Source organism: Salmo salar, chromosome 18, assembly GCF_965601325.2.
Source record: "Salmo salar chromosome 18, fSalSal1, whole genome shotgun sequence".
Classification (NCBI taxonomy): domain Eukaryota; kingdom Metazoa; phylum Chordata; class Actinopteri; order Salmoniformes; family Salmonidae; genus Salmo; species Salmo salar.
In genome coordinates, this window is record NC_138308.1 from 28,766,315 (window position 1) to 28,786,419 (window position 20,105).

Sequence of the window (20,105 nt, forward strand, 5' to 3'; positions counted from 1 at the left end):
AGGCAATAGATTCCCTCATTTCAGTGGAATGCTGCTTTCTTACTGCATATAAATGTTTATAAGATGTATATAACACGTTTATAACATGTCTATCATATTGTATTCAGTTTCAGTTGTGACAGTATTACCAGTGTTACCAGCAATAATTTTTTATTTTCCATAATTGTATCTAGTTTACTGTTGTGAATAATTTAATTAATCTTGCCTTGAGTCTGGACAGAGGACATGGCTCTTGTTAAGAACACGCCTTCATTTTGATGCACCAGTCATAACTATAGATTTGTGAAATGTCCGTATTGTCAAAATGTGTTGCTAACTACTGTAATTGTTTTAAAAGGAGGGGATTTAGGCTGAAATTCAATTGAACCTGCCCTAGTAATGTTTACGCAGTGCCTTTGTTTACAAACGTACCTCTCTACCTAGTAGTAGTGCTTTTTCTTTTTTTACAAAGGAGAACAGAATTTCCAAACTCCTTTTCATAATAATTGTTTAATGACAGGATAGGAGCAGAAGGGCTCATGCGGGGTTTGAACCGGGATCCCTGCCGCGAAGGGGAAGTAGGCCTATATGGTGCCGGAGGTGAGAGCATTGGGCCAGCAGTAGTAGGATTTAGGATTTATTTCATTATCAGTAGGCATTGATTTATGTCAATGTGAAATTCAAATCTTCCTACCATCACATCTAAGCCAATATGACACCAATGTTGATAAAATCAACATGATTGGAGGTTTTCCATCACACCACTCTTGTTATGATCCATTCTGATTCCTAATTCTATGGATTTGACAGTACCCAACACCGCTCTATCAATTCATTTCATTTGACCATGGGAAAAGAAGAGCTATACTGCTTTAACACCACAATGCAGGTTTAGTTGAATTGAGGCCATGTCTAGATTGTATAATGACGGGGAAATGTAATACAGTTGCCCGGTTGGTCTTCCATCAATTTCACTGTTTTCAGTGACCCAATAATGACATTCACTGAATGTATTTATCACCCTCTGATGAAGCTTAGTTCTGAGGCTCTATGTCGAGCATCTCAGGGTAGGAGTGCTGATCTAAGATCAGGTATCCCCTGTCCATGTAATCTTATTCATTATGATCTAAAAGGAAAAATGTATGCTAGATTAGCACTCCTACTCTTGAGATGCTTTGTGAATATGGGCCCTGATCTCAGTTCAGTTCGTACAATAAATAATATCGGACGCCACTTCGCTTGAACTAGTAAAGTCTGATGTGATAGGTCCTTGTTTACGCTGGTCTACAGTTTATCTGCTGCACTTTGGTTTATTTCCAAACAAGAAAAGTATACTCACGGATCAGTGAATACCTAAGTAAGGTTGGTAGGCATCTGTTAAAAACATTTGTTAAAAACATTTTGTTTGTCTGGTAACGTTGAAGTGGGTTTTGGGAGTTTTCCTACTGAAGCATTCTCATGTAAAATGGCATGCAATCATATACTGCAATCGTAGCCTGTGTAATGTTGCTCCAGTCCTGTGTGTACTGTCCTGATTACATGTAGATCTGGGTGACTTATTTGTGCTTGTGGAAAGATAGCTAGATGGCAAGAGGAAAAACATTGTCTGGTTTCTGAGTCACTTATTTATTGCCCAGTGTCCCAATCTTGGCCAGGTCGCAGTTGTAAATGAGAACTTGTTCTCAACTGGCCTATCTGGTTAAACAAAGGTGAAATAAAAAATGTGTCTGTGAGAGATGCAGATGTAGGATCTTAATTTGAGCCAATTTGCTACAGCAGGAAAATAATCCTGCAGAAACAGGAAATGTGAATTATTATCTGGATTATAATGATTGGACATTTTGTAGGGTTCATACATTTTGTTCGTTAGGGCAAATCAAGTCTGAAATTTCAAAGTGGAATCGACAAACAACTCATACACTACAAGTTTGTATTTCCTGCTGTGCAGGAAAATTCTCAGCATCAAAAGAGTGCTCAAATGAAGATCCTACATCTGTTCAGTGAAAGAAGAGACTCTTGTATAAAATACTTTTAGGATTATTTTCCTGCAATGAACTATCCTCCAGTTCATTACAAATAATGTTTGTGGGAGGTGGGTTGGAATGGGAATATGTAAGATAATACAGTGGCAATCATAGTTTTTTAACACTTTGGAGCGAATGTAAAAGATGTCAACCATTATTTGAACAACATTGTGATCCGTGAGTGTCTCTCAGTAGAGGACAGTACAGTCACTATTCTCTTTTTGTGAATATATTATAAGCATTTGTTTTTGTATCACAATAACCCTGTAGAGTTATGTATAACATTATGTATTTAAAAGCATGTATATCAAGCCATTTTTTAAATAAACATACAAAAAATTGATATTAGTACATTGCTGGATCGACAACGTTTCAACACTTTGATGTCATCTCGTCATGTGATCTTGTATATTTGCTTCACAGCTGTACATACATTTGGCAATGCACTGTTTGTAACCATGGCTACACATGAAATCACACCTGGGTTGAGCAATTTAAAAGAAAACAGAGAACATAACATGTACATATATACAGTATTATATGTATAATGCTGTGCTATGGACTTTCTGTGCCTTTTTTTATTCATGTATGTCAACTATACTAGACAATTCTCAGACGCTTGTATACAGCCAAAATATGATTAAAGGATTTGGGAAGTACTTAATTTAGCCTTTGCTGCCTTTTGTGTTTATTCAGTCATGGCTAATGGAAAATGGTTTGATGCTATGGTAGTCATTTTTAAACGTATCTAAAGTTTTCTAATATATTAATGTTTTTAAGGTCATACACTGGTTCTGCTCTGCAACAGTTTGCAGGTGTCTGTGTGTATTGATGTGTACTGAAGTATTTGTGAGGGTGTTCTTCGTATGTTTGTCCTTTTCATTTCATTAACTCATTGTTAGATAATACATCTGATATTTCATTATTATGTCCTACACTCTTAGAAAAAAGGTTTCCAAAAGGGTTCTTCAGCTGTCCCCATAGGAGAACTCTTTTTGGTTCCAGGTATAACCCATTTTTGTTCCAGCTAGAACCCTTTTTGGTTCCATGTAGAACCCACTGTGAAAAGGGTTCTACCTGGAAGCAAAAAGGGTTCTCCAAAGGATTATCCTATGGGGACAGCTGAATAACCCTTTTAGTTTCTAGATAACACCTTTTTTTCTAAGAGTGTGGCGTTCAGGGAAGGTATTTCCTTTTCTTTGATACTTGTGTACTACAGCCTCTCTCTGTGATGTGCTGCAGGCCCTGGAGCAGATCAGCCCATACCAGGATGGCAGTGGGGAGGACCTCAACTTCCAGGGTGTAGAGAGAGAGAGGCCTAACCTTCCCACGCTGGCCCTGCATCGCTTTCGACGGGTGGACTTCCTCTCTGCCTTGCTCACCGGCGCCGCCACCCTTCCGCCTCTCCAAACCTCCTTTGAGGTTGATTCCAGAACCTGTGTTGAGCAGGATCAGGATGGGAATGTGGATGCCGCTGAGGTCGGGGCTGGGGCAGTGTCCAGCGATGATGGGAGCCCCAAGAGCAGCGAGCACAGCCAGGAGGGTGATGATGGAGCTCCCTCTACTCTTCTTGCAGACGAACCTCCTCGGGACTACCCTCGCCGGGCCTCTGCAGGAGTGGGGTTTGGTGGTGATCCGGACCTGGAGCTGGAGGAAGGCTCCAAGACCCTGGTGCTCTTCTCCCCTGGAGACGTGAGGAGGTCCCTTGCCGTGGTGGGCGATCTGCCCCCGGACGATGCCGGGAGCCACCAGGGGACGCTGGCAGCCATCACACCCCAGTGCGAGAGAGCTCTGGGAAGCCTGCTGGACGTGTCTGAGCCAGGTACTTTGTTCTCCCAGTTGAAGTCCGAGCCCAAACCGCCTTCGACGGCCGTCTCCTCCATCCTGGTCAATGTGGCGCCCAATGTTGTTACTCCCACCAGCACCTCCCCTCCTTTCACCAAAGTAGAGCGGACATTCGTACACATTGCCGAGACGACCCACCATAATGTGATGAGCTCCTCAGGGACTCTGCAGCTCAGGCTGCTGCTCCCTGGGCTGGTTGAGGAGCCCACAGACGAACAGGAGAACCACTCGGAGGAAGAGAAAGAGGAGGGTGTCTTGGATGGAGAGAAAGAGAGGAGCAGGGAGAGCAGATCCGATGTGGACCGTTCAGACAAAGACGTTGAGAAGGAGAGGGAGAGTGGATCTGAGGGTGAGGTTCCAAACAGAGACATTGAAGAGGAGAGGGAGAGTGGATCTGAGGGTGAGGTTCCAAACAGAGACATTGAAGAGGAGAGGGAGAGTGGATCTGAGCGTGAGGTTCCAAACAGAGACATTGAAGAGGAGAGGGAGAGTGAATCTGAAGGGGAGTTCCAAAAGACGTATGACGTACAGAGGAGGGAGAGTGGATCAGAAAGCAACGTCTTTGAGAAAGACGAGGAAGGAGATGAAGTGAGCAGGTTTGAGGAGGAAGAGGAGAAGGAGGAGGAGGGGAAGAGAGAGAGTAGGTCCAAGGAGGAAGTTCCCGAGAGAGAAATCCCAGGTTCTCCAGAGAGAGACAACAGGGCTAAGGAGGAGGAAAAGGATGTTGCAAAGAAAGAGGTTGAGGAGTTAATCCCTCCAGAAAAAGAGATGGAAGAAGAGCCAGAACTTGGGGACGAAGCCCAGCCAGCGATCCAGTCAAACCTCTCCTCTCCCATTCTCTGTCCCCCAGAAGAACCTGAAGCCCAGGATATCCTGGTTATTTCAATAGAAACCAAGTTAGACTCTGAAACAGAGGACACCCCTATTGTCGTTTCCCCTGAGATGGAGCCAGCCCAAGACGTGATGTTAGCAGAGAAGGAGAGCCAGGTCCAGCTCGAACAAAACAATGAGGCTTCTCCACAGGAGGAACCAAAGGACCCTGGTGATCCAGAAAAATTGGCAGAGGCCAGCAAACAGACCAGGCCTCGGAAAATTAGCCGAATCCCGGTTCTCTCTCGGTCTGAGGAGGACACCAGCTCGGACCAGGACCAGTCGGCGGCATCCCAGTCATTAAAGTCTCGTCAGAGGGCCAAGCGACCTCACCTAGCCAGGTTGGTCATGGAAAGGAGGCAAGGTCGCATGCTAAGACTGGCTTCTGTTTCCTCAGCGTCCTCTGCGGATGATGGCTGTAAAGTTCCAGCAGAGATCCAGTCAGAGGAAGACACCCATGATGAGGACAACTATCTGCCCAGGAAGGAGAGGGGAATTTGGGGGGAGAGGAGTGAGGGGCGTCAAAGGAGCAGGATACCCCGTCCTGTCACACCTGTTAAGCTGCAGGGATCCTCTGTTACACCGTCTCATGCTGTCTCCCAAACGGGCCCCAATGCTAAACTCCACAAACCACAACTTTCAACTATATATACTAGGTAGGTTCAATTAAAAGCGTATTTGACAGGAAACACATGCTCGAATCAATTCCCGATCTCTAGGGGCTCACGCCAAGGCTGCCTTTTATCCACTCTGTTGTTCACCCAGCCTTTTGAATAATATTCTGAATGGATAATAATATTAATATTATGTGAAAACCTCCAGATTATAATCTTTAAGCATAATTCTACAACAGAATTCAGAATTCAAAGCGTCATTCTACATTTATGACTATCTCTGTGTTGTATCTCTATGTTTCAGGCATCAATCACACAAAACTAGGACCCCAAGAATAAATGTTCCACTGCACCAGAGGTCCCAGACTCTGCAATCCCGACCTGGACCCGGGGCCAACTCCTCCTCCCTATTCTCCACCCCCCAGACCCCCCTGCGTGGGGTCATCTCCCGAGCCCCTCTCTCTGCATGCCCCTCCCCACGTAGCCTCAGCACCTCACCCTGTTGCTACTCCACTTCCCGGACCGACAGCCCCTCCCCTCAGCGCCCACGCCGGGGGGCTGCAGTTACAGAGGTCCGGAGGCAGCTCATATCCGTGCGGGCTCAGACTGCACTTCCGCTAAAACCCAAACCGCCTCAAACCGATGATTCCTCAGCCCCTGGGACGCCCAGGAGGCGAGGCAAACTTTACCCGTTGTCATCTACATCCACACCCACCAAGGGGAAGTCAGATGCGTCTGAGAGCAAGACAGCCACCAGATAATATAGCCTAGCTTAGTGTATCAGGGCTATCTATCCACCAGACTATCCACACTGCACTTCACACACCCCTTTATCTACTGTATGTCAGAGTAACTCCACGACCTCAAACGTGTTTGTGCGAAAACACTATGTTTCAACTCTCAGCTTAAGATAACAAAGAGGGGTCTGCTTCTAATCACAGTTAAGGCCAAGAACAAAACCAGTAATAGAGAGCACCAGGCAGCAGTGAGATCCCCAATGCCACAGACTCGGGAAGTGGGTGTGAGCCCCAATGCCACAGACTAGGGAAGTGGGTGTGACCCTCAATGCCACAGACTGGGGAAGTGGGTGTGACCCCCAATGCCACAGACTGGGGAAGTGGGTGTGACCCCCAATGCCACAGACTAGGGAAGTGAGTGTGACCCCCAATGCCACAGACTAGGGAAGTGGGTGTGACCCCCAATGCCACAGACTAGGGAAGTGGGTGTGACCCCCAATGTCACAGACTAGGGATGTGGGTGTGACCCCCAATGTCACAGACTGGGGAAGTGGGTGTGACCCCCAATGCCACAGACTGGGGAAGTGGGTGTGACCCCCAATGCCACAGACTAGGGAAGTGGGTGTGACCCCCAATTCCACAGACTAGGGAAGTGGGTGTGACCCCCAATGCCACAGTCTAGGGAAGTGGGTGAGACCCCCAATGCCACAGTCTAGGGAAGTGGGTGAGACCCCCAATGCCACAGTCTAGGGAAGTGGGTGAGACCCCCAATGCCACAGACTCGGGAAGTGGGTGTGACCCCCAATGCCACAGACTCGGGAAGTGGGTGTGACCCCCAATGCCACAGACTCGGGAAGTGGGTGTGACCCCCAATGCCACAGACTAGGGAAGTGGGTGTGACCCCCAATGCCACAGACTAGGGAAGTGGGTGTGACCCCCAATGCCACAGACTAGGGAAGTGGGTGAGACCCCCAATGCCACAGACTAGGGAAGTGGGTGAGACCCCCAATGCCACAGACTAGGGAAGTGGGTGTGACCCCCAATGCCACAGACTAGGGAAGTGGGTGTGACCCCCAATGCCACAGACTAGGGAAGTGGGTGTGACCCCCAATGCCACAGACTAGGGAAGTGGGTGAGACCCCCAATGCCACAGACTAGTGAAGTGGGTGAGACCCCCAATGCCACAGACTAGTGAAGTGGGTGAGACCCCCAATGCCACAGACTAGGGAAGTGGGTGAGACCCCCAATGCCACAGACTAGGGAAGTGGGTGAGACCCCCAATGCCACAGACTGGGGAAGTGGGTGAGACCCCCAATGCCACAGACTAGGGAAGTGGGTGTGACCCCCAATGCCACAGACTAGTGAAGTGGGTGTGAGCCCCAATGCCACAGACTAGGGAAGTGGGTGTGAGCCCCAATGCCACAGACTAGGGAAGTGGGTGTGACCCCAATGCCACAGACTAGGGAAGTGGGTGTGACCCCCAATGCCACAGACTAGGGAAGTGGGTGTGAGCCCCAATGCCACAGACTAGGGAAGTGGGTGTGAGCCCCAATGCCACAGACTAGGGAAGTGGGTGTGACCCCCAATGCCACAGACTAGGGAAGTGGGTGTGACCCCCAATGCCACAGACTAGGGAAGTGGGTGTGACCCCCAATGCCACAGACTCGGGAAGTCGGTGTGACCCAAAATTCCACAGACTAGGGAAGTGGGTGTGACCCCCAATGCCACAAACTAGTGAAGTGGGTGTTCGTTACCTCCTACTGCAGCTGTGGCCTCCCTGCACCTGTCTGGGAACTTGTTCCTTAGCAGGGTTCGAATTACACATTGACTCTTGGGGCTCTGCACGATGATGGTGCCCAATGTCCATATCGATTGTGGGGTGCCTGATTTGTAATGGGGTTCCCCTAGCCTCCCCTAGCCCCCCTGTGATTCTGACTCAGTACAGCAGCCCTCGTATGCCTTAATAAGACCTGTTCTAAGACCAGTTCTTGTCTACTCCTCCCATCACTAATGCTTCCAGGGAAGAAAGAAAACTGCAACAGCAGAGCAGCAGCCTCTGATCTCACTTACTAGTTTGCTTAAAGAAGTGCTTTAAATTAAAATGATTACGTGTGATATGAAAATAATATATAGCTAAATTATAGGATTAACTTTATTTAGGTCAGACCACGGATTGTAGTTTAGGTAACACTTGACGTTCCTTCTTATGAAGAGTTCTGAACTGTTATATTGCGTTATAAGCGTTCATAGCACCTTATGGAAGTCATAGAGCATTATAAAACTACAATAAAGCAATAAGGTACCAGAAACTGTTATATATTATGAATATCTCTCTCATGCCTTATTACTTGATTGTCAAGTTTCACAATGCTCAATGACTGCATCTATGAGATTCTATTAAGGTTTTTAAAGCATTATAACACTTTACAAGGTGCTTTGAATAAAGTTACCGTCATGTAGATAAGAATCAGATCTGGATTGGTGTGCAGTTTACACTTGGCATTGTTATTTCTCTCTCACAACCAATCAGGGACTGGTAAATCTACATTTTGGAATGATAACCTGTGCCCGACCTAATGTATGATAACCGCCATAGAGTAGTATACAGTCTCATAAAGCCCTATGAAGGTGTTCATTAGACAATATCACACTTCACCAGGAGCTGCTTCACGTGTTGCTAAATGTTTCATACAGTAGGCCAATCTCTATTTGAACTAAGGGTAACGCTTTAAATTAAGGTACCTTTTATTGTAAAGTGTTACCTAAATAAGTCTCATTATTCCTCTGTCTTTTTCATTGAGATAGAAAAGGATTTTGAGGGAATCGAAATGAATGCATAAAGTCGATGTACTTGTGGCTTTGTAATGGTCAGCATGTGTTCTTGTCTACCTTGGGAAGCGGTTCACCCAGATATGATCATGAGTGGCTTTTATTTTGTAGGAGTTCATTGGATGTACCTAGAGAGTCCCAAATGGCTCTTTATTCCCAATTTAGTGCACTACTTTTGACCAGAGCCCATAGGGAGTAGGTTGCCATTTGGGGCGTAAATTAAATCAGAAACACATTTAAAGATAGATACTGTGGAATGTGTCCAAATGAACATGATTTCTGTTATTGTTGTGTTAGGGACTGTACGTTATTTATAATGAGGGATACCTGGAGGAAATCGGATCGCTCTGAAAAGAAAATGGATGGCCCTCCCTTCAGTAAAAAATATTGCACGCTTGAAAAAACACTAGTGACCTTCCCCTATACCCAAAATAATAATTCAAACAAAGTGGATAGCAGACAACATGCCTAACGTTTAACCTCACTCGTAGGACAGACAAGAGCCTTAGATATGCAGTTTTAGAAGCTGTAAGCATTACATGAAACCGTTTCGTAAGCATTACATGGCTAAGTAGCAAGGGCGGCGGGCCAGAAGGTTGTGGATTCGCAGACCACTGTGGACAAGGGTAGGGGTGAAAAGCTCTGCTTTCTAATAAAACCACTGCATGAATCTATCATCTTATTTGCAGGTCTGAGAAAAAAATAGCCTTTTATAAACGCAGAAGCAGAATCTGTTTTAATACCTCAACAGAGCATGACAGCGAATGAGCGCATGCTGCAGCACAGGCGACGTTTTGATTTCTATACAGGCTATTGTTAAAAAAGAGGGTAGTCTTCAGTTTGGAACAGTGGTAAAGTTGTCTATCAACTGTAAAAATGGAGCGCAACCGAACAAGTTATGACTGAGGTATCTGATCATCAATGAATTTGAGAAAAATACATTTGTTTTTTTAACACAGCAGCCGCAGATCATCAGGTAGGCCTATATGCACTTGCAACTTTTTTCAATTGTGAAACTATCATTTTCTAATTCATTCTATTTTATTCCATTACATTCTTGTTACAAAATAAAGATCCATAGCTCACCGCATGATCCTCAAACCAAAGACTGGCCAAACTCATGTTTCTAAAAGTGAATTCAAAGGCATTGTGGAATGACAGTGTAGCCTAATTAGGAATTTTTTGTTTCATTGATATTTCATTCTAAGTAATTATTTTAAACAGCCTTAATGCAAAATGTATAGGCATGTTGTTAAAGTGCTGTTGTTGAAATGCTGAGCACTCCTGCCTGCTTGTAGCTTGTCACAAATCCTTCAGAATGTATTTCTTAAATGGCAGACTAGACCCTTATACAGAAACCCAGCCTAAAACGCCAAACAGCAAGCAATGCAGATGTAAAAGCACGGTAGCTAGGAAAAACTCCCTATAAAGACAGGAACCTATGAAGAAACCGAGAGAGGAATCAGGCTCTGAGGGGTGGTCAGTCCTCTTCTGGCTGTGCCCGGTCGAGATTATAAGAGTACATGGCCATTAAGGCCAGATCGTTCTTCAAGATGCTCAAACGTTCATAGATGACCGACAGGGTCAAATAATAATCACAGTGTTTGTAGAGGTTGCAACAGGTCAGCACCTCAGGTGTAAATGTCAGTTTGCTTTTCATAACTGAGCATTCAGAGGTCGAGACAGCAGGTGTGGTATAGAGAGAAGGAGACCGAGAGAGCGAGTGAGGGAGCATGTCCAGTGAACGGGTCAGGATTCCATAGCCGCAGGCAGAACAGCAATAACTGGAGCAGTAGCACAATCAGGTGGACTTGGGAGGGGGAACAGCCAAGAGTTGTCAGGCCAAGTAGTCCTGAGTCATGGTCCAAGGGCTCAGGTCCTCCTGGAGGGAAGAGAGAGAGAGAGCAAGTGAGACATTGGAGAATTAGAGGGAGCATACTTAAGATCACAGGACATCAGATAAGACAGGATAATTACACCAAATAGGACAGACTGACCATAGCCCCCCGGCACATAGACTATTGCGGCATAGACACCGGAGACTGACACAGGGGGTCGGGGGACACTGTGGCCCCATCCAACGATACCCCCGAACAGGGTCAACTAGGCAGGATATAACCCCACCCACTTTGCCAAAGCACAGCCCCCACACCACCAGAGGGATATCAACAGACCACCAACATACTACCCTGAGACAAGGTGGATCTCCCCCACCGCACAAGCCCGAGGGGGTGCAAAACCGGACAGGAAGATCACGTCAATCACTCAACCCACTCAAGACGAGTATAGCGGGAATAAAGCCTGGCACGACATGATGCACCCCTCCTAAGGATGGCATGGGAGAGCACTAACAATCCAGTAACTCAGCCCCCCCATAAGGACAGAGGCAGAGAAACCCAGTGGAGAGAGGGGAGCCAGCTAGTCAGAGACAGCATGGGTGGTTCGTCACTCCAGAGCCTTGCCGTTCACCTTCGCACCCCTCTGCCAGAATACACTTAAGCATAGGGCCTACTGAAGAGATGAGTCTTCAGTAAAGACTTAAAGGTCGAGACCGATTCTGCATCTCACATGGATCGGCAGACCATTCCATAAAAATGGAGTTCTATAGGGGAAAGCCCTCACTAGCTGTTTGCTTAGAAACACTAGGAACAATGAGGAGGCCTGCGTCTTGTGACCGTAGCGTACGTGTAGGTATGTACGGCAGGACCAAATCGGAGAGATGGGTAGGAGCAAGTCCATGTAATGCTTTGTAGGTTAGGTTTTATTTCAGACGACTGTACAACCATCGAGATGAATTGTGCGGTCAAACAGAAGAACTCTTTGTTTCTTGGGACCTAGAACTAGCATCTCTCTTTTGTCAGAGTATATAAGTAAAACATTTGCCACCATCCACTTCCTTATGTCTGAAACACAGGCTTCCATGGTAGGCAATTTTGGGGCTTCACCATGTTTCATCAAAATGTACAGCTGTGTTGTCTGCATAGCAGTGAAAGTTGACATTGTGTTTCCAAATTACATCCCCAAGAGGTAGACTCTATTGTGAAAAAAATAGTGGTCCTAAAACAGACCTTGAGGAACACCCAAACTTAACTTAGATTTTTCAGAGGACAAACCATCCACAGAGACAGAGTGATATATTTTCGACAGATAAGATCTAAACCACACATAAACTTGTCTGTGTAGACCAATTAGGGTTTCCAATCTCTCTAAAAGAATGTGGTGATCGACGGTGTCAAAAGCAGCACTAAGTTCTAGGAGCACGAGGACAGACGCAGAGCCTTGGTCTGACACCATTAAAAGGTAATTTACCACCTTCACAATCGTGGTCTCAGTACTATGATTGGGTCTAAGACCAGACTGGAGCATTTCCTATACATTATTTGTCATCAGGAAGGGAGTGAGTTGCTGAGCAACAGCTTTTTAAATAACAATTTGAGAGGAATGGGAGATTCGATATTGGCAGATAGATTTTTAAAAAAAAATCTGTCTCAAGGCTTTTTAAGGAGATGCTTTATTACTGCCACATTTAGTGAGTTTGGTACACATCCAGAGTATAGGTAGCCATTTATTATAGGACGGCAAAGCACAGGATGTAGCTCTTACAGTAGTTTAGAGCTGGAAGGTTTAGAGGCCATGACTATTATTGTGAATGTGTCTAGAGATACAGGATTAAAAAACTTGAGTGTCTCCATTGATCCGAGGTCCTGGGAGTTCTGTGCAGACTCAAGACAACTGAGTTTTGGAGAAATACGCATAGTCTGTAACTTGCTTTCTAATGATCATGATCTTTTCATCGAAGAAGTTCATGAATTCATCGCTGCTGAAGTGAAGGCCATCCTCACTTGGGGAATGCTGCTTTTTAGTATCAAAAATACATTTAGGATTGTTTTTATTCTCCTCAATCAGGGTGGAAAAGTAGGCTGATCTAGCAGCAATGAGGGCTTTTCAATATTACATGGTACTGTCTTTCCAAGCTAATCGGAAGACTTCCAATTTGGTGGGGAGCCATTTCCATTCCAAATCTTGCTTCAGGGCTCTGGTAATTTCTGTATGCCAGGAAGATAGTTTCTTGTGACAAATATGTTTTGTTTTTAGCGGTGCGACTGCATCTAGGGTATTACGCAAGGTTAAGTTTAGCTCCTTGGTTAGGTGGTTTTTGTACTCCAGTGTGGAAGGGAAGTCTGGAAGGGCATCTAGGAATCTTTAGGTTGTCAGAGAATTTATAGCGCGGCTTTTGATATCATTGGTTGGGGTCTGAGTTAATTATTTGTTGTGATTGAAAACGTAATAAAATGGTGGTCCAATAGTCCAGGATTATGAGGATTTTTTTTTAGATCCACAATATCTATTCCACGGGACAAAACTAGAACCAGGGTATGATTGTGGCAATGCGTAGGTCCCGAGACATGTTGGACAAAACCCACTGAGTCTAAATAAAATACAAATATTATCTGCCATGACTACGAGGTCCGATAGGAATTCAGGGAACTCAGTGAGGAATTCTGTATATGGCCCAGGAGGCCTGAAAACAGTACCTATGAAAGTGATTGAGTAGGCTGCATAGATTTCATGACTAGAAGCTCAAAAGACGAAAACGTCGTAAATTGAAAATTGCTGTCATAAATGTTAGCAACATCTCAGCCTTTGTGGGATGTGTGGGGATATGGTCACTAGTGTAACCAGAAGGAGAGGCCTCATTTAACGCTTGAGCCATGTTTCATCAAGCCAATCACATCAATCACAAGCCCTATCTCAAATATGAAGACCTACCTCTGTCAAACAGGAAGGCCTAGCTCTTATTTCTTGGATATGAAGACAATAGTCTCCAACACAAAACCCTCTTGTTGTTAGTAGCCTAAAGTAAAATTAAAATGAAGACCGTTTAAATGAATTAAGCCTTCTCAAATATCTGTGGCTGGTGCTTCATAGTAATGTAGGTTGTGTAAGTTACTAGAATCGGGCTTATTGTGAGGTCAATAAGTCTGATAAATATATTCATTATGCGCAGCGAAACATATCGTTTTTATTCAAATCAATTAAAGCAGTAGAAAGCTTACATCCGGTCCTCCTTTTCATCGCCACACTTTCCCTCTCAAACTGAACAGGACATCAATAGGCCTAGTCCGAACGCACAGGAATAGAATTGTTTTGAGAAATTCAAACATTATTTTCAAAAGAAGCCATTCACTCATCTCCTGAAGTGCCAACGTACACAGCACAGTCATTGGTTAGGCAGCACAAAAGGGTTTACATCAGCAAGAGCAGGGCAGGCTGGGGCTCATGATTGGGATAGCCTATCCATTGAAGTGTATAATGCTGTGTAGCCGAGTTTTATATACACCATCCCAGGGGCGCAAAAACACGGGAAGTACATTTTCTTGGAAATATAACTTTGCCCTGTGCTTCTCCGAGCATGCTCTTCGTATAGCCTAGGCCTATAGCCTATAGAATATGCATCATTTGATTGAGACCACACTAGGAGCACTTGATATTGCGCACCCTGCAGATAATCAGGGATGAGGGGCAGCATCGGGCACACATTGAGATGTAATTTTCAACTACTTCTCAAACACTGAGCAATATGACATTTCATCGAACCTGGACTAGATAAAAAAAATACTCAACCCTCCCCCTGACTAAAATTGAAATAGCATGGCCCAGCCCCATTTTCATCCAGGTCCCAGTTCTGAATATTTTGAAAAGTCCTTCACAGTTTATACACATGAGGTAGAGCTAGTTATACAGGTTCATAGAATGTTTACTTCAGGTGTAAAATCATCAATCATTCCCATTTCCGACATTTTGCTAATTCCTAAACATTTTACCAGTTACAAAATCCTATGATTTTGAACATACCGTGTACCTACTTACATATTAAAAACATCCCTGTAGAATTGTATTTATTTTGCACTTTAAATGTCACTATGTTTCTTTGTCTTTTCTCAGTATGTTATTCTGTGCTTCACGTATAATGTGTTACCCTTTTATCTTACAGGAATCATAATTTCTCTCATCAAATGACAAGGATAATACAACGAAACATCTACTCTAGTACAATACGTTTTCAAATCCATTTATTTTGCTTCATACAATACCCCAACAACTTTCTGATGTCACCCCAAAATGTCTTGAACAATGTAGTGAGACATGCACTCAGGTAGAGCTGCTATGTGATGTCAATCATTCACAGTTTAATATGAAGCAATTTCATTGGCTCACACTAATAAAAGTTTGCTTTTAATTGGTCCATCTATTTTACTTTTGTACCAATCAGCATTTCCAAGAAATTTGGCATGCCTTGAAATATACTTGCTTCTGGTGTTCCATAATAGTTTATTGTACATAATATAGTTACTTCTTGAGACAAAAGGTAATCTTTATTTTTATTTGATAAATGAAAGAAGTCTTTAGAAAAAAATTGTAATTGCATTTGTTTAGTTAACTTTATTTTTCAGAAGTATCAAATTGTTGGATGAGACCTCCTCAAGCTCTAATAATACTGCTGCATTTAAACTAACAAAAATGTGTTAAATATCTGTGTTTAATTTGACATGATTCAAAATATTGTTTGGTGAGAGAGATGGAACTTAATATGGAATGTAATCCCCCCCAAAAAACAGCATTCATAACTAAATGTAAATTGAAATGCGAAGAAATGCTAACCAAACAAGGGTATTACAAACTACATGTACTTACATTTTTAAGAATGTCAAGATAAAGTATCCAATCTAAAGCGTTGACTGTTGTACATGTACTTTATCAATGAATACATAATGTGATGGTAGGAAGAGGGAGCAAAGATGGTATTCTGTTATGGGTACATTCAGTATGTTTTCTGTCCCCCTTCTCTGTGGACTATCGATCTGCCCAATCCAGGATGAACTTTGCATGAATGTGCTTCATGAATTAAATCATTATCCAATTAACTGCTTATTATATGAACTAGCTTGCTGACAAGTTGCCATTTGATCACTGATGATCAACAATAAAGATCTGCTTCATTCATGTTGGGATTGACCATTGACTTGGTTTGAATATTTATCTTTGTTTAGCTCACCAACATGGAGACCATCCATGTTGAATTTTTGCATTATGATGACATGTACAATTCATATACAATTCAAAATAGCCCTGTAACAGCAAAGCTTTACCACCATATTTTACAGTAGGTATGAGGTTATTTTCTGCATATGTATCCTTCTTTCTAGGCCAAAGAGCTCTATTTTCATGTCATTTGACCATAGCGCCAGTTCCAATCCAAGTGCCAATGCCGTTTAGCAAACTCCAGGCGGTTACATTTGTTGGTTGCTCTCAATGAAAGTGTCTTTCTGGCAACCGCTCCACAGAGCCTATTGGCAAAGAAGATGGTGTCAAATTGTAGATTTGGAAACTTGGTGACCCGAAGATGTGACCAAGTTCTGTAATTCTCCAACTGTGGCCCTTGGGGACTTTTCTTTGCCTCCAGAACCATATTCCTCACTGTGCGTGGGGACAAGATACACATGCATTCAATACCAGGCAAGATTACCACTGTTCCAGTACCCATTACCTGATTTATGAAGGTCAATAACCATTTGTGAGTTCTTTGCTTTTTCCTATGCGTGTTACTTCATTTTTCTACCCCAGTAAAACAGGAAGCCATTGAAGACCAAAATGCATTCCATAAGATAAGAATCATTTAAAAAAAGTAGAATGTTAATGCAGATTTTATTTTGTTTGTTTATATTTATAAGAATCTTTAGGGGTGCCAATAATTTTACCCCTATTTCTTTGAGAGAAAAAGTATTACTTGTTAAACAAAATCAATTTTTCTGAACAATTGCTCAGTAGCTCAGTGTTTGTATTATTTATTTTATGCAGTCTTTTTTAGTCATCTTTGTCAAGGGTGCCATTCATTTTGGACCGGACTGTACATCGATATTCCATGATTTTGATTTGATTTCATTAAATTAAACCGCGGCCAGTGTGCCCCAATGCCCTTCCTTGCTTTCATGCCTCACTTCTCTTTCGGGGCAAAGTGAGTTGGCACATTAGTCTCCTCAGTTACCCATTTTCAAAGGATTTAAGATTAAACTAGCAAAACCAGAGACACTTGTACAAAGTCTACAGTACAGAACAAATCTATTACAGATTTCTACAACCTGTGGGTCTAATCCTGAATGCTGATTGGTTAAAAGTGCATTCCAACTGGTGTCTATTCCACAAGTTACCACCGGCTAAATCTATGACGTTAAAATGATGATTTTTACTCTGTTCCATCTGACTGCGCAATCCACAGTCTCATCAACCCAGGCAGGGAAATTATAAACTTGATCTCCACTATAAAAAGCATCTAGACATTATCTCACATTTCTTTTAGACTAACATTTACTTTCAACAGGGGAGAAACCTTACCGTCTGTCTCCGAAATTTGCAACATTGTTTCAATATTCAAATTCGATGTCCAACTGTCCCATAGTAATGAATGTGTAGGGGCATAATTTGTATGGATATATACAAAGAAATGTAAATTGAAAAAAGGTCATACGAAATGAAGTGCAGCTAGTTTGCTGTCTTTCCAGCTTCAGTTCAAAGTTATTGACTGGGTCGCGTCTATAGATACAGAACAAAAAGAACGAACAACTGGGTCACGTCTCTAGCAACCCTAGACTTGTGTATGGACTATATCTTGTGGAAGAAGTTGGTTGGTCACATATAATAAGTGGTAATCCCCGAAAAGCCGGTGTTTGTTGGATATATATCCAACAAACACCGGCTTCAAGGACAAAAACACCAGGAAATCTGCTCAAGGTGATTTTAATTTAAAAAATCTGAGAAACATGTGTGATCTTATCCAAATGTAATAAAAGTTTGAAATGATTATGTTTTTGTGAAATACTCATTATGTTTGTGCTTCTTTCAGTACATTTGCAGTCTACAAATGATTTATAATTATGTTGTGAAAACAATTCGGCCAGCTGAATGTAGTTTGGGCCTCCTGCCCTAAGAGGTACCAATGAAGAGCTTAGGGCTGTAACCATGGTGTTCAAGTGGCCATCAACTTCTTTTTTATCTATTTTGGAACTGCTGTCCAAGCAATAAATCCAATCCTTGGCAATGCTTCAGATGATTAATAAAACAGCTAGTTCTAAAGTAATGCACACATCCATCCAAACATGTTATTTGAAGTACAGGAGTGTGTGCAGCTGTTTAGTTTAGAACTCAAGAATACAGGACCCTTTTACTCTTCTAAAGACAAGTTCTCTTTTGAAGACAAACATGTAATTTGTGTGTCTCCTTGGCTGTGAAACAAAAGCAGCATTGATCCAATGCCATAGTCCATGAGCATGTCAAGTGAATTCACTGAATAAAGCAAACAGTAAACTACTGTTGACCAAATAATGAGGTCAGACTTGTAAAGGAGTGAGGACACAATTCAAGGAATCTCGGACAGTTCTTCCAGGTTCAACCTCTTTAATGATGCATCAACTGAAGGATTCAAATGAACACCATATCAAGACCTGAGTTGTACATCTCTTATACTGTATTATTTCAACTTGCATTAACATGTACTCTACATTCACATTGTTTAGCACAGAACCACATACATTCTCAATGGTCAATATGGAAACCTCAGTTCAGTTAGATGATTACTTCGTGGTCTGTAGGTCTTGACGTGCATTCCATTTTTTTATAGTCAAACATATTCAATGGAAACAAAAACAACCTTGATAAATGTAGATTAGCCCATAGCTTCTTGAGAAGAGCAGAGTTAACATACGCACAGTGCTTGAAATCAAACGTACTTTTATGTGATGCGTACTACTGATTCATATTTGTGTGTTTATATATTTGTATAAATTGAATGTACACTGAGTGTGAAGTGATGATCCCTTATCGATGTCACTTGTTAAATCCACTTCAATCAGTGTAGATGAAGGAGGGGAGACAGGTTTTTCAGGCTCACAGTTTCTCGTGTGTATCAAGAATGGTCCACAACCCAAAGGACATCTAGACAACTTGACACAACTGTGGGAAGCATTGGAGTCAACATGGACCAGCATCCCAGTGGAACGCTTTCAACACCTTGTAGAGTCCGTGCCCCGACGAACTCAATGCAAGTCAATATTGCAACTAAATTTTAGGAAGGTGTTCTTAATGTTTTGTAAACTCACTGTATATTTAATTATTTTAATTGAGGATATACAGTATATCTAGATATATCTGCATGTTCACACCCTTTAAATCATCATTGTACCGGCCTCTAAAATCATTGACATGTGCCACCATTGACATATGGCATCAGTAATTGTCTTAAAATAAATACAGTTGTATTATTTTGAAAGAATATCGGTCAACTAGATAAGGACATTAACTGAATTAAATGTGGTGTGCTTGCTAGTCTTGAAGTATGTATGGTTGTGAAATAGTATTAGTAGTGGTATTAGTGGTAGTAACGGCAGTAGTAATGGTAGTAGTAGTAATGGTAGTAATAGGGTTTTCATAGGCTTTGTATTAGTTATTGTGACCTATTTTGAAGTGGTTTGTAGTCTTCGAGTTATTATAATGAATTATAGTGGGCTAGTATAGTAAGCTATAGTAAGTACTATATGATCATAAGCCATATAATGGGTTTTTAAGCTCTCAAAATCTTTCAGTTTGAACATTCTGCAAGTTTTGTGGCAGTGATTTGAGTTTAGAATATTGAAGCCTGCATTCTGCAATTAAAATGAATTATAGTTTAGAAATTATGAATGGTAGCAAAACGGTGTGTTTTAGCCATCTAAGTTGAGGCAGTCCTAATTAATTTGCATGCAAAGAGGCACCCGATAATCTGGTAACAATGCCAACACACTGGACGCATAAGAAAGAAATTTGAATACAATGTGAATACGTTACAAACCTTTATCAGATAGTGATTGGATCATATTGATCAGATCACAAAACTCACATGTTAGCACAAGGTGTAAAGGAGGCTTTGGTGTCAGTACCTCCTTTTTTCTGTATCACAGCATATTTATTACAAGAATGTGAAAACACTCAAAAGAAAAACATTGTGTGTGTGGACAATGAACTATATTGACTTATGCACAATGTCAACAGTGTATCAACGTACCAATATCTTGTGACAAAAAAAATATAATATAAACAAATTTAAAATGTTTGTCACACCTCTCCAATCAAAACAGCTCAGCTCTTGGCCAATGTGCTTGCCTCACACTGGTCCA

General features: G+C 42.5%; 1 protein-coding gene across 1 annotated transcript in view; it reads left to right on the forward strand.

Moving 5' to 3' along the window:
• The window catches only part of LOC106577167 (tau-tubulin kinase 1), a 38,190-nt gene extending 22,287 nt beyond the window's left edge, over nt 1-15,903 (forward strand). The window contains exons 14-15 of the mRNA XM_014154979.3: nt 3,246-5,374; nt 5,637-15,903. Coding sequence (XP_014010454.1) covers nt 3,246-5,374; nt 5,637-6,093 — 2,586 coding nt within the window. The 3' untranslated portion in view covers nt 6,094-15,903. The remainder of the gene's footprint in view (nt 1-3,245; nt 5,375-5,636) is intronic.
• The last annotated feature ends 4,202 nt before the right edge of the window (nt 15,904-20,105 follow it).